Raw genomic sequence first — 13,240 nt, 5'->3', positions numbered from 1 at the left:
ATGACCGGCAGGACATGTATGATATGGATCCTCATACGATGGATAAGGTAAAAAATATTGGGATAATCTTATCCATTTAATGGAAGATTCCCTGAAGGGCCGCTTTAAGTTGTCCTATTTAGAAAGTCTCATTCCAGGGCAATGGAAAATCCTACTTTCTAGCAAACTGAGTTTTAGAAGCATAAAAATAAATCACTGCCAAAGTCCATGAAAGCATGAAACAGGGTATCAGATAAGGTGTATATGAAAAATGAATTATCAGGCTATTTAGATGACTTGCCTACAGCATTTAACATTCTAAATGTGGCATTGTACAAGTAGTACTATTTTTGCTTTACTTTTGAGAGATGACTTTCGCAATTTTTGGTTTTTAAGAAGGTGGATGTGTTAGCTGAATGACTGTAGACAGTTGTTATGAATAAAAAGTGGGTGGTTTTATGTGGTCTCATCTGAGGAGTGAGTCAGGTGAATGGAAGCCTTGCCCATCAGGCCATCTCAGCAAACAGCCCAGTAGGAGAGCTTTAACTGGGTTAAATTAGCCAAAAACGTCAGCTATGGAGCTACTTGGCACACATTCAAGTTCCATCCATAAAAGGACCTGACACCAATCAAACATGGATGGATTTGTCAAACAGCAGCATGCATGTGTGTGCGTGCCTGTGTGTGTGTGCCTGTGTGTGTGTGTGTGTGTGTGTGTGTGTGTGTGTGTGTGTGTGTGTGTGTGTGTGTGTGTGTGTGTGTGTGTGTGTGTGTGTGTGTGTGTGTGTGTGTGTGTTACTGTAACACCTATAGCATCCTTGCCCAGGGTTATACAGGAAGGTTGAATTAAGATCCTCACCTCTTTTCTGATTTATGTTGCACATGTGCATGTTGGGGGGTGGCTATTCAATCAAACTTTACACACAAGAAAACATATTCTTCAGGTTTGATTTCATAATACAGTACAATGATTTATTACACAAGATTATACTGATAAAGAATAAAGAATATGGAATGTTTAAATGAACTCAATCTCTTATTATTGTGGAAACAGGCCGAGTCAAATATAATCTGGACTTGTGCCAGCCTCTACTGAAGATCTTTGTTCAGGCAGTTTTGTACATGCATGAGCTACCAATTCATTTAGCTAATTCAGTTTCTGTCTTTGAGATTCTCCCTGTAAGTGCTATATAAATTAAAGCGCTATTTGAATTAAATCCATGATTAATCTCCCGATAAGGCGGGTTGTAGTTGACAAAGTGTGTGTCAGCCTGTTGGTAAGAGTTACTGTTGCATTTATTCTGAAATCAGGAGATAGGGGCACTCAGGAAAGGGTCACCACAGCTATTTTTGGAGTTGTTTTTGACAGTACCATTGGTCATGTCTAAAATTAAACCTTTTCGGGTGATAAGCACAGGAGACCTTTGCCTACAACGCTTCATTATTGATTTTATCGGTCATTCAACTTTGCAGTGCGCTAAATTTAGATGCTTTGACATCTAATATTGAGCTAGTTAAACAATGACTAAGACTTTGAATACAGCAATATTACACTCTTTATACCAGTGTCTGATCTACCTCCCTATGTGAAGATATCTTAATACTGTAGGTACATATATTCAGACCTACTGTAAATCATAATCCTGTGAGAGGCTTCTGTTGAACCCAATGAAATAGGTCACACCTTTGCCACGTTTTCTAAGCAAACACAGTCATCTATGAATGTCAACTATTTCTATGTCAATGACTAAGCTCAAATGACCATGTTACCTGTTCTACTAAACAGACAAACTTCCAAGTCTGGTCATTCATACCATCAAATGGATACAGAGTGGAAATTAATGTAGGTTACTTGTACTAGAAATGCTGTTAAATAGCAACAGTAATAGTTAGCTGTATGTATGCCTGCTTTTGGGTTTGTCTTTACGCATATGAAAGATTTTCTCACTGCAATACTTTGCTGTTCAAATTGACCTGTGGTGATAATTCACATTCTATAGCGTAGCAAGCAACAGTGCCTTCAGGAAGTATTCACACCCCTTGACTTTTTCCACATTTTGTTGTGTTATAAAATGGGATTGAAATGGTTTGAATTGTATTGTTTTTGTCAACAATCTACATAAAATACTATGTGATGTCAAAGTGGACAATAAAAAAAAAAAAAACATTTCTAAAAAATTTATGAAAAATCAAACACTAATACATCTTGATTAGATACTGTAAGTATTCAACCCCCTGAGTCAATACATGTTAGGATCACCTTTGGCAGTGATTAGAGCTGTGAGCCTTTCTGGGTAAGTCTAATAGCTTTACAAGCCTGTATTGTTCAACATTTGCCCATTATAAATAAACAAAATCTTCAAGCTCTGTCATATTGGTTGTTGATAATTGCTAGACAACCATTTTCAGGTCTTGCCATAGATTTTCAAGCAGATTTAAGTCAACTCCGTAACTAGGCCACGCAGGAACATTCACTGTCTTCTTGGTAAAACCTCTGTCCTCTGAAAATGTGTCCTTGTGTTTTAGGTTATTGTCCTGCTGAAAGGTGAATTCATCTCCCAGTGTCTGGTGGAAAGCAGACTGAACCAGCTTTTTCTCTAGGATTGTGCCTGTGCTTAGCTGATTCTGTTTCTTTTTTATCCTGAAAAACTCCCCAGTCCTTAACGATTACAAGCATACCCATAACATGATGCATCCACCACTATACTTTAAAATATGGAAAGTTCTATTGGATTTGCCCCAAACATAAAACTTCGTATTCAGGAAAAAAATTTAATTGGTTTGTCAATTTCTTTTGCAGTATTACTAGAGTCATATTGTCTCAGAAATTGTAGATATCATCTGACCACATGTCCTTGGCTAGATGGGGTGAAGGGTTAGGGGGTGGGCATTTGTGTGGGCCTCCATCTTCCCCCGGCCAGCCCCCTTTACCAGAGCATAAAAACAGCCGAGGTCCTCATTCAACTACATTTACAGTTCACTGCCTCTGCATACACACACACTCATGCCAAACACACACTTACCACACACCTAGATACACACGCAAGTGATTTAGAGAGCTAGACAAGATACTGTGCGTCAGCTCCTTCATGGGCCAGATGGGGAAGATGCCTTGTAGCCTCAGCTCTGTGCTAGAGACAGTCATCATGGTAAGAGACACATTTCTGAAGAGTTTAGGTCAGAAATTCTGAATAATCTCATTTGGGTTTGGTTTACTTGAGTTGATTAAGTTTTCAAAAAATAATTTGAACATTATTGCCTTAACAATGTTATAATTTAACTTTCTACTCTGCATGAATGTTGTCTGAATTAACTCAAGTCTTCACACATATACTGCTCCATGTTGTTTGAGAGGAAGTTTTGGGTGAGAAGCTTTGTCAGACATTCAGTTTACTACTTTGTCCTCTTTGTGAAATACCTGGATGAAACTGTGTATCTTGGTGGCGAAATGTATTTCAGAGCCACCATAACACAGAGCATACGGCATGACGCAACTTTTATGTCTTTGAAATTATTCTATTTTTTTTTATTGGTTTTCAACGCTTCTGTTTCCGCAGCTGACATTTTAGATGAATAAAAATTAGAGAGAGAAAGGGCTGAAGTTAAACATGAAATAGATCTTCCTTATCCTTACCCTTACTGTCATTCTTCACACTTTCCTTTACTGTGCTTTAAATTCTGTACTCTACTCATGACGTGCGTATGTAAAGTGTCCTTGGACTTGAGAAATGCCACACCTGAAGTTCCGTTGGGTAAATAATGTTCTTCTATTCTCAAGGTATTCTAGGAATGAATATTATGATGGTTACTTGTGAGGGCTCTGTCCCTCCCACCCCAGGTGGAGCAGATCCTGTCGGAGTTCAGGCTGAAGAAGGAGCAGTTGAAGGAGGTGATGAAGAGGATGATGAGGGAGATGGACCGGGGACTGCGTGTAGAGACGCACCAGGAGGCCAGTGTCAAAATGCTGCCCACCTACGTCTGTTCTACCCCTGAAGGATCAGGTAGAGGCATATACCTAGTTTATATCATGCTTTCTTGCGAGATAACAATGTAAATGCAAGATACCTAGGCTATTTGTACTAAATGGGTGATGGCACATGAAAGAACATGACATTTCTTATTAGATTTATTTGACATTCAATTTGTAGTGCTTTAAAAAACAAAAAAATAAGATAGAACAATGTTCTTATTCCAGAAACCCCTGCTGTGTGTGTTTGATCCTATATGACACCGTTCTGTGTGTTGCGCTGTGTCAGAGGTGGGTGATTTCCTGGCCCTGGACCTGGGGGGGACTAACTTCCGTGTGATGTTGGTGAAGGTGGGGGAGGATGAGGAGAGGGGATGGAAGGTGGAGACCAAACACCAGATGTACTCCATCTCTGAGGACGCCATGACAGGCACGGCTGAGATGGTGAGAGTGCAGTGTACTTAGAAGTGTTCACCCAGAACTGCATTGTGTCGACTAGTTTAATCAGTGTCCCCCATAAATCATCATGACTCACCATCCTCTCTCTCCCTTCACCCTTTTCCCTCCTTCCCCGCTCTTCTCAGCTCTTTGACTACATTGCTGAGTGTATATCAGACTTCCTGAACAGACAACACATCAAGCACAAGAAGCTTCCTCTGGGTTTCACCTTCTCTTTTCCTGTACGACACGAGAACATAGACAAGGTTGGAGATGGACTAAGTACAAGATCTGCACAGGGCACAGACTTCAGATTAGAGATTTGATACGCAAGTGACTATCTGAGTATCTGAGTTAGTGTCTGAGCCCTGCTAACAACCCAAACCCTCTGTGTTCCTCCCAGGGCATCCTACTGAACTGGACCAAAGGGTTCAAGGCGTCTGGAGCAGAGGGTAACAACGTGGTGGGACTACTGAGAGATGCCATCAAGAGGAGAGGGGTAGGATTTTCACTTCAGGATTAGGATTCTGTGTTTATGATACATAGAATAATAGATATGTTGTGATAGACATGCTATGATACATTTGTAAAACATGCGTATTAGATTCATGCAAATAGAGCCGTACTGAAATGTTCCTTTACTCTTCAGGACTTTGAGATGGACGTCGTTGCCATGGTGAACGATACAGTTGCCACCATGATATCCTGTTACTATGAGGACCGCAGCTGCGAAGTGGGAATGATTGTGGGTAAGGATGCACATGCACGCGCGCACAGACGCACGCACACACACACACACACACAGGTTTATCAGCCATTTATCTCATGTTACCTGCCAGCTCTCTACCTCTCCTTAAAGCCTACTATGTTGCTATTTGTCTGTAATACGACACACAAATCAAATGTAATATGAGCATTGTCCTGTCCTCAGGTACTGGGTGTAACGCTTGCTACATGGAGGAGATGCGGACAGTGGAGCTGGTGGAGGGGGAAGAGGGGAGGATGTGTGTGAACACAGAGTGGGGGGCCTTTGGAGCCAACGGAGAGCTGGAGGAGTTTAGACTGGAGTACGACAGGGTGGTGGACGAGACATCACTCAACCCTGGACAACAACTGTGAGTATTGGGCCTTACACTGTTTATCTCAGCACAATAACCTAATTAGGCCTTCCTAAGTTTAGGGAGTGTTACCATCTCCACTGGTGATAAAACTACCTTTAATTGGCATAAAGTGGCTAAAATAATTGATTACTTTCCAGGAATTTGCAGAAATTTGAAAGTAGTTCTTAGTTTCTCTTGTGCAGTACTGGTTGCATGTACAGTATATCCAGACATGTATAAATGTGTCCATTCTTAGAGCTCAAAGTATGTGAGAGTCAAGAGTTTCTGAAAGACCTGTACTTTGCTGTGACACAATGCACATGCAGCCTGTCTATAACACTCACCTGACACTAACCTGCAGCCTATGTGTGGTCACTAGGTAACCCTCTTGTTTTCCAAGTCGAGGCTAGTGGCAGCCCAGTCACTAGACATCAGGGTCAGATTAATGAGCTCCTGTCCAGCGCTAGCTAATGTCAGCCAGGCTAATGGCTGTTTACCGTCTACTCTGACAGGCCCTTGACACAGGCAACCGCTGAGCTGAGCCTCACTCACCCTAGCACTTTATCTCTCTCTCCGCCCCACAGCGACCAGACCGAGAGATCGCTCTCCTGCTTTTCAATCTCTCACTTTCTTGTTTCTCCCCGGCCTAGCTGGGAAATGATGATGACAGGGATGTATTTTCACGTGTTGTGTGACGCACAGCTCTTTTTCTCTCTTCCTCCATCCACTTGCTCTGCCCCGCTGCTTCCCTCAACTCTCCCTTCTGCCCCCTTTCTCTCTTCCTTCCTCGCCATCGCTCCCGTAGCTATGAAAAGCTGATCAGTGGGAAGTACATGGGAGAGCTGGTGCGGCTGGTATTGTTGAAGCTGGTGAACGAGGAGCTGCTGTTTAACGGAGAAGCCTCTGACCTGCTGAAGACTCGCGGCAGCTTTGAGACGCGCTACGTCTCCCAGATAGAGGGGTGAGGGGTCACGACACAACAATGACATTAGAATTACAACTGTCAACACTATTACAATGCCATCGACACAGTTCCAACTCTTTGTGTCAGTGACTGTCTTCTGTCCGAGCCAGTCAAAGCTTCCCTCACTAAGTCTAAGTGTGTGTTCTCTCCCTGTGTGTTTCTCAGTGACTCTGGAGACAGGAAGCAGATCTACAACATCCTGTCTACGCTGGGCGTGTTGCCGTCGGAGCTGGACTGTGACATAGTGCGTCTAGCTTGTGAGAGCGTGTCCACGCGGGCAGCACACATGTGTGGGGCGGGGTTAGCCGGCGTCATCAACCGTATGAGAGAACGCCGCAGCCTGGCGGTGTTGAAGATCACTGTGGGCATCGACGGCTCCGTCTACAAACTCCACCCCTGGTGAGGAGGGAGGAGGGAGAGGGAGTCACCAAGTATAACATACAAATAATCTTAGTCATATCTAGCGACAATGTCATGTTTTGTATTCTAACTCTGATGTTAATCTCCCTCCGCAGTTTCCAGGACAGGTTCCACAAAGTTGTGCGGGAGCTGACGCCTCACTGTGACATCACCTTCATCCAATCAGAGGAAGGGAGTGGCCGGGGGGCGGCACTTATCTCGGCAGTAGCCTGTAAGATGGCAGCGTGCATGCTGACACCCTGAGAGTCGTAACAGCCTCCCACCTATAGGGGGCGATGCAGGTGAACCAGGCTTAACTCTGACCTCATACAGTAAATTATACCTCATCTAGGGTGATCCAGCTCTGGCCTCCTCTTGAAGCTTTCACAGAGTAATCTGTAACTCCTCATTGGTGAGAGAAGCAATACGAGTGTGGATAACTCACTGTACATACAAATAACCCCACCACACAGCACACACAACATGGGATACACAGAGACAGATTCAATCATCACTTTTCCCAGTGTACAGTATTATACAGATGTGTTTTTGAACTGATGAGCCTCTGAAAATTCCCTGCAGTCCCACAATGCATAAGTGGTGAGTCCCAGAAAGTAACGAACCCTTGTTTCAACATGTTCTCAAGCTTCCACTGATTGCAGGTATTTAAAGCTTGATTAATAATGTAATATAATGTTAAAGGGAAAAAGATTGGCATTGATTTATAGCATCAGTATGTTTTTTAGTTGGATGCTGTCTGTTTAATCCAGAGATGTTACCGTATATAAATTTAAAACTAAGGGATTATCCCTTTCAAATGTGTTGCAGTGCAGTCTTTCACTTACTGTTCGTGGGAAATTAAATATTTATTTGATAGCATATTGATAAAAGTGATGTATCTGTGATGAGCGTAAAGGTCTTAATTCCTATGATGTATATCTAAGAATGATAATGTGCTTTGTAATGTGACCATTTTTTATTGTTGTAAGTAAAGTTGCTGTAACATACAAATATTTTTGTTGTGTGCCTATCGTCATTTGAAATTGAAGGGGCCAAATAACTGAAGTGGCTTTAGCGTACATGACCACATCCTGTCACAAAGAACTGTCAGGTTTCTGTTTCTGTTCAGTAAAGTGAGCAACTCACACAAAGTTTCCCAGGCAAACACCCAATGCAACTGAATAGGACTGTAAACTACAGTCATTCTCAGTGGTGTAAAGTACTTCAGTAAAAATGCTTGAAAGTACTACTTAAGTCGTTTTTTAGGGTATCGGTACTTTACTTTACTTATATATATTTTTGACAACTTTTACTTTTACTTCACTACATTCCTAATAAAAATGATGTACTTTTAACTCCATACATTTTCCCTGACACCCAAAAGGACTCATTACATTTTGAATGCTTAGCAGGACAGGAAATGGTCTAATTCACAAACTTATCAAGAGAACATCCCTGGTCATGGCTGATACCTCTGATCTGGCGGACTCACTAAACACATGATTCATTTGTAAATGATGTCTGAGTGTCGGAGCGTGCCCCTGGCCAGTGGCGGATTTAGGCAGCCGCCCAGGGGCAACATCTTGCCGGGGGCGGCACGGGACGCCTGCACAAAATAAAATGTGACATTTGAGCAATCGGTTTTCTATCGCTCATTTGCACGTTACTTCAATGATATCATGTCACCTTGTGGGACTGTGGGTCAATTAACCTTGTCGGAGTGGGAACCCTGATTCTAGTTTGTGAGCTAGACTGGCTACTGCCTGGGAAGGTCTCCCACTCAGAAGTACGAGATGGGGAGGGGGGGCGGGGGTAGGTTGACCTCAGCTCTCCCAACTGGAAGCCCGAGGGAGAATCTATCAAATAGCGCACCTTTAACTTTGTACAGTACTAATACAATTAGTAAAATCAGTCACAATACGAAATGTTACCAAATAAACCACAATTCATTCATAATATTGTGAATATATAGTTTCACAGACATATTGTTGCATTTTTTTCTGGTTTGTGCGAAATTGTTAAGAAAAATCGCAGAGGAAGCCATACAAGGTAGAACCGCCACTGCCCCTGGCTATCGATAAATTTAAAAAACAAGAAATGTATGCTGTCTGGTTTGCTTAATATAAGTAATTTGAAATTATTTATACTTTTACTTTTGATACTTAAGAGTTTTCAAAACCAAACACTTAAAAACGTTTAGTCAAGTAGTATTTTACTGGCTGACTATCACTTTTACTTGAGTCATTTTCTATTAAGGTATCTTTACTTTTACTCAAGTATGACAATTGGGTACTTTTTCCACCATTGGCCATACTCATGGGTAACATGGTATCTTCACTTCCTCTCTTGCCATATCCCACTGGCTCCTCTCTCACACCATTTTGTCCAAATCCACCTCCCCCTCTGTCTCTTTCTCCCTTCTCGTCTCTCATCCTATCACCTCTCCTGCTCCTTCTCCCTATCTCCTTTTTCTACCCCCCGTGGAATCCTGGTCGGGTCCTTATCGTGTCCACATAGAGAGAGAGAGAGAGAGAGAGAGAGAGAGAGAGCGAGAGAGAGCGAGAGAGAGCGAGAGAGCATGTATGGCCATGTATGGGACTGTGGTACACACTGCAGGCCTATTATAAGAGGGCAGAAGATAACATGAGCCATACATAAACTCTACCCAGCATCACACCTAGTCCTGGGCACAGAGAGCCACTATAACACACAGACATGGTGAGTACTAGAACAATGACTCAATATTATACATCATTTGCCATCTGACTTTACTCATAAGCAAAATCTTTATGTAACGTTTATCTGGAAGTTATTGTTAAATCTGGAGTTCATTGTTGTGATGAAATATTATGGTCATTCCACAAAAAGAGTGCCCTTTGCGTCCCTTTGATATTTTAAGTAGAAATCGTGCACCGATATTGGATTTTAAAAGCCTGTTATATTAAATGAAGTGCCCTTTAATATACACCACATACAGACTTCAATAAATCAGATTTGATATAATATATAAACAATTTCGGATGATTGTTATTTATTTCTTGTGATCAGTGATTCAGTGATGTCTATCCCTCATTTTTAAGGTCAACTCTGTTAGGTGAACTTTACTCTTATTTTAATATAGTGAAACTATTTGTTTTTAAATATTTTCTTTCAAAAGAAACATTGAATAGTCAAGTCATAGAGCTGGTTGTGCTATTTGCAACAATTTGTTTGTATTTTGTGATGGAAAATTGAGTGGGTGGAGCATAAGACGTCAACCCTGTTTGTTATCCATAGATAGGCTAGAATTGTTTTAACAATTACATTGTTAAAACATGCATTCAAGTGCGCATTCAATTGCCATTCCCTGTTGCACACAACAAGCTTCCATTTCCCCTGTCACAACCCAATCGCACAACCCTGTTACCTTATTTGGCACTTCTATAGTCCTTTTTAAAAATATATATTATTTAACCTCTTGAAAAACGTTTTTTATGAAGTTGAACACGTGCTCTTTATGACATAATGTTAAAATTAGGTGAAATAAAAAGTTACACTTCTCAAAAGGCACTGAATGTTTTTGACTGTAGAGAGTAAGCCCAGATATAGGTTTCAAATTTTAACTAAAAAGTACGACTTCGACAGTCAAAAACACGTTTATAAACTCGACAAAAAAAAAAACTTTCCCGGACATTTCTGGGGGGAATGGCCCTAGCCCCCCTCCTCCGATCCAACAGGTCCCAGATGTGCTCAATGGAAATTGAGATCCGGGCTCTACGCTGGCCATGGCAGGACACTGACATTCCTGTCTTGCAGGAAATCACGCAGTGAACGAGCAGTATGCCTGGTGGCATTGTCATGCTGGAGGGTCATGTCAGGTTGAGCCTGCAGGAAGGGTACCACATGAGGGAGGAGGATGTCTTCCCTGTAACGCACAGCGTTGAGATTGCCTGCAATGACAACAAGCTCAGTCTGAGGATGCTGTGACACACCGCCCCAGACCATGACGGACCCTCCACCTCCAAATCAATCCCGCTCCAGAGTACAGGCCTCGGTATAACACTCATTCCTTTGACGATAAACGCAAATCCGACCATCACCCCTGGTGAGACAAAACCGTGACTCATCAGTGAAGAACACTTTTTACCAGTTCTGTCTGGTCCAGCAACGGTGGGTTTGTGCCCATAGGCGACGTTGTTGCCGGTGATGTCTGGTGAGGACCTGCCTTACAACAGGCCTACAAGCCCTCAGTTCAGCCTCTCTCAGCCTATTGCAGACAGTCTGAGCACTGATGGAGGAATTGTGCGTTTCTGGTGTAACTCGGGCAGTTGTTGTTGCCATCCTGTACCTGTCCCACAGGTGTGATGTTTGGATGTACCGATCTTGTGCAGGTGTTGTTACACGTGGTCTGGTAGCCTGAGTAACAACCTAGGGACTCCGTCAGCCTGTAGTGAAACAAAGCTGGAGTCTCCAAGTCTAGAGAAGCCTGAAACAGGATGTTACCATTATTAATTGGAAATACAAATCATTGAGACGCACACACACACTCCTGAATAGAAGATAAGTGTGTGTGTGTGACTGCAAGGACGATCAGCTGTTCATCTTGCCTCCCTGTACCGCTGACTTAGGCGTCTCACAGTACGGACATTGCAATTTATTGCCCTGGCCACATCTGCAGTACGACAGTTCCATGGGTGCATGTTCATTAATGAATGAATTAACAATCATGGAAAACGGTGTTTAAACCCTTTACAATGAAGATCTGTGAAGTATTTTGGATTTTTTACGAGTTACGTTTGAAAGACAGGGTCCTGAAAAAGGGAAGTATCTTTTTATGCTGAGTTTAGTATGTGTCCTACTATTTTAATTAGAAATGACTAATCCCTTAGAAAGTCGTTAGTACTGATTTATATTGAAATCATACTAACTCCGGATGACCTTGGTCAAGTAAACCTGGGTGTTTCACTGTAAAAATATGTGTTAAATGTATGTGACATGTGACCTTATTACTCATTTTTATTCTTTCACATAGAATACATGGTTTCCATTGTTACGTGTTGACGTGGTTATTCTTTTTTGGATTCCTCTGCTCTCATTCGTTTACGACTGGTGACAGTGATATGGCCATGCGTAACCTCCTGTCTATTTTTCTGGTTTCTCAGGCCAGTAAGAAGGCTGCTAATAAGAGACAGAGAGGAGCCCAGAAGAGCTGCTCCAATGTCTTCTCCATGTTCGAACAGTGTCAGATACAGGAGTTCAAGGAGGTGCGTGGCTACAGTACACTTACACTGGCTGGTCCATAGACATTAGACATCAGAGGAAACGGCTCATAATATTAGACATAAATACATTTTGGATATTCGTCATTTATTTTACGATGAAGGTAAAATTCTGAAGGGGGAGAAATCTATTAACGGATGTACTGTGTTTATCTCCAGGCTTTCGGATGTATTGACCAAGACAGAGATGGTGTGATCAAAAAACAGGACCTGAGAGAAACCTATGGACAGCTAGGTATTTTAATTGTCTCACTTTACAAAATGTGTGTATGTGCATGCGTGTGTGTGTATGTCGATTTATGTTTTTGTGTACCAGGGAAGCTGAACGTTAAGGATGAGGAACTGGATGAGATGTTGAACGAGGGGAAGGGTCCCATCAACTTTACTGTGTTCCTCACTCTATTTGGAGAGAAACTCAACGGTAAGAAGACCCCATCCCTCTGCTTCTCCATCCTTCTGCTGTATGCGTCTTTGGTTTCGGTTCATGTTAACGGAACTATAACCCTCCCTTTACAGGCACAGACCCCGAGGACACCATCCTCGCTGCCTTCAAGCTCTTCGACCCAAACGGCACAGGTTTCGTCAACAAGGATGAGTCAGTATCATTTGAACCTATACACAGATTGCCAAAATATACAATGACAATGTGGGCAATGAATGATTAATTAGCTGTGTATTCTTTAAAGGTTTAAACGGTTACTGATGAACCAGGCGGATAAATTCACAGCAGAGGAGGTTGGTATTCTTTTTTCTCTTTTTAACCTACCTTTTTTCTTTAAAATGATACATTAACAAATCACACAGTTGACATTACTTGAGAGAGAGATAAACCATCCTATCAGCAGTCCTACATAGAAAGTAGGCCTTTGGTCAATTCACATTGTTGCCTAATCCCTCTCTGTCTTCTGATGAAATCCTCAGGTGGACCAGGCGTTCTCTGTGGCGCCAATTGACGTGGCCGGCAACATCGATTACAAGTCACTGTGTTACATCATCACCCACGGAGACGAGAAGGAGGAGTCCTAAAGGCCCTCAGCAAAAAACCCTGACCCCCGACCCATAACCCCTGATAGGGCAGAACTGGAATCTCCTCTGTGGTTGTCTTTTGCCAATCCAGTAAAGAAATCAAATCAAC

At 42.3% G+C, this 13,240-nt stretch overlaps 2 protein-coding genes across 3 annotated transcripts; both read left to right on the top strand.

Annotated features, from left to right (window-relative positions):
- The first annotated feature begins 2,948 nt into the window (after positions 1-2,948).
- gk (glucokinase) lies at positions 2,949-8,201 on the top strand. 2 transcript variants are annotated; one of them, NM_001124249.2, is given in 10 exon segments: positions 2,949-3,128; positions 3,818-3,980; positions 4,236-4,390; positions 4,531-4,650; positions 4,788-4,883; positions 5,034-5,133; positions 5,316-5,499; positions 6,290-6,445; positions 6,614-6,847; positions 6,964-8,201. In NM_001124249.2, coding segments are annotated over 10 exon segments (1,416 nt in total). In that variant the 5' UTR covers positions 2,949-3,068; the 3' UTR covers positions 7,112-8,201.
- Positions 8,202-9,363: 1,162 nt separating this feature from the next.
- LOC110525935 (myosin regulatory light chain 2, atrial isoform-like) lies at positions 9,364-13,239 on the top strand. The gene is made up of 7 exons (XM_021606461.2): positions 9,364-9,565; positions 11,989-12,090; positions 12,265-12,340; positions 12,422-12,526; positions 12,622-12,700; positions 12,792-12,840; positions 13,027-13,239. The coding sequence occupies exons 1-7, from the start codon at positions 9,563-9,565 to the stop codon at positions 13,129-13,131; spliced, it is 519 nt and encodes a 172-aa protein (XP_021462136.1). The 5' UTR covers positions 9,364-9,562; the 3' UTR covers positions 13,132-13,239.
- Position 13,240: the final 1 nt, after the last annotated feature.

This window comes from Oncorhynchus mykiss, chromosome 6, assembly GCF_013265735.2.
Source record: "Oncorhynchus mykiss isolate Arlee chromosome 6, USDA_OmykA_1.1, whole genome shotgun sequence".
Lineage (NCBI taxonomy): Eukaryota > Metazoa > Chordata > Actinopteri > Salmoniformes > Salmonidae > Oncorhynchus > Oncorhynchus mykiss.
The sequence above is the reverse complement of the archived record's forward strand: the minus strand, read 5'-3'. Positions and strand labels throughout refer to the sequence as shown.

Bases quoted from the DNA above. Each gene is read 5' to 3' on its own strand.
- gk (XM_021604925.2), top strand. From the start codon at position 4,286: ATGTTGGTGAAGGTGGGGGAGGATGAGGAGAGGGGATGGAAGGTGGAG. The intron at 4,391-4,530 runs GTGAGAGTGCAG...CGCTCTTCTCAG, and splicing joins TGACAGGCACGGCTGAGATG to CTCTTTGACTACATTGCTGA. The intron at 5,134-5,315 runs GTAAGGATGCAC...TCCTGTCCTCAG, and splicing joins CGAAGTGGGAATGATTGTGG to GTACTGGGTGTAACGCTTGC.
- LOC110525935 (XM_021606461.2), top strand. The intron at 12,701-12,791 runs GTCAGTATCATT...TATTCTTTAAAG, and splicing joins GGTTTCGTCAACAAGGATGA to GTTTAAACGGTTACTGATGA. The intron at 12,841-13,026 runs GTTGGTATTCTT...TGAAATCCTCAG, and splicing joins ATAAATTCACAGCAGAGGAG to GTGGACCAGGCGTTCTCTGT.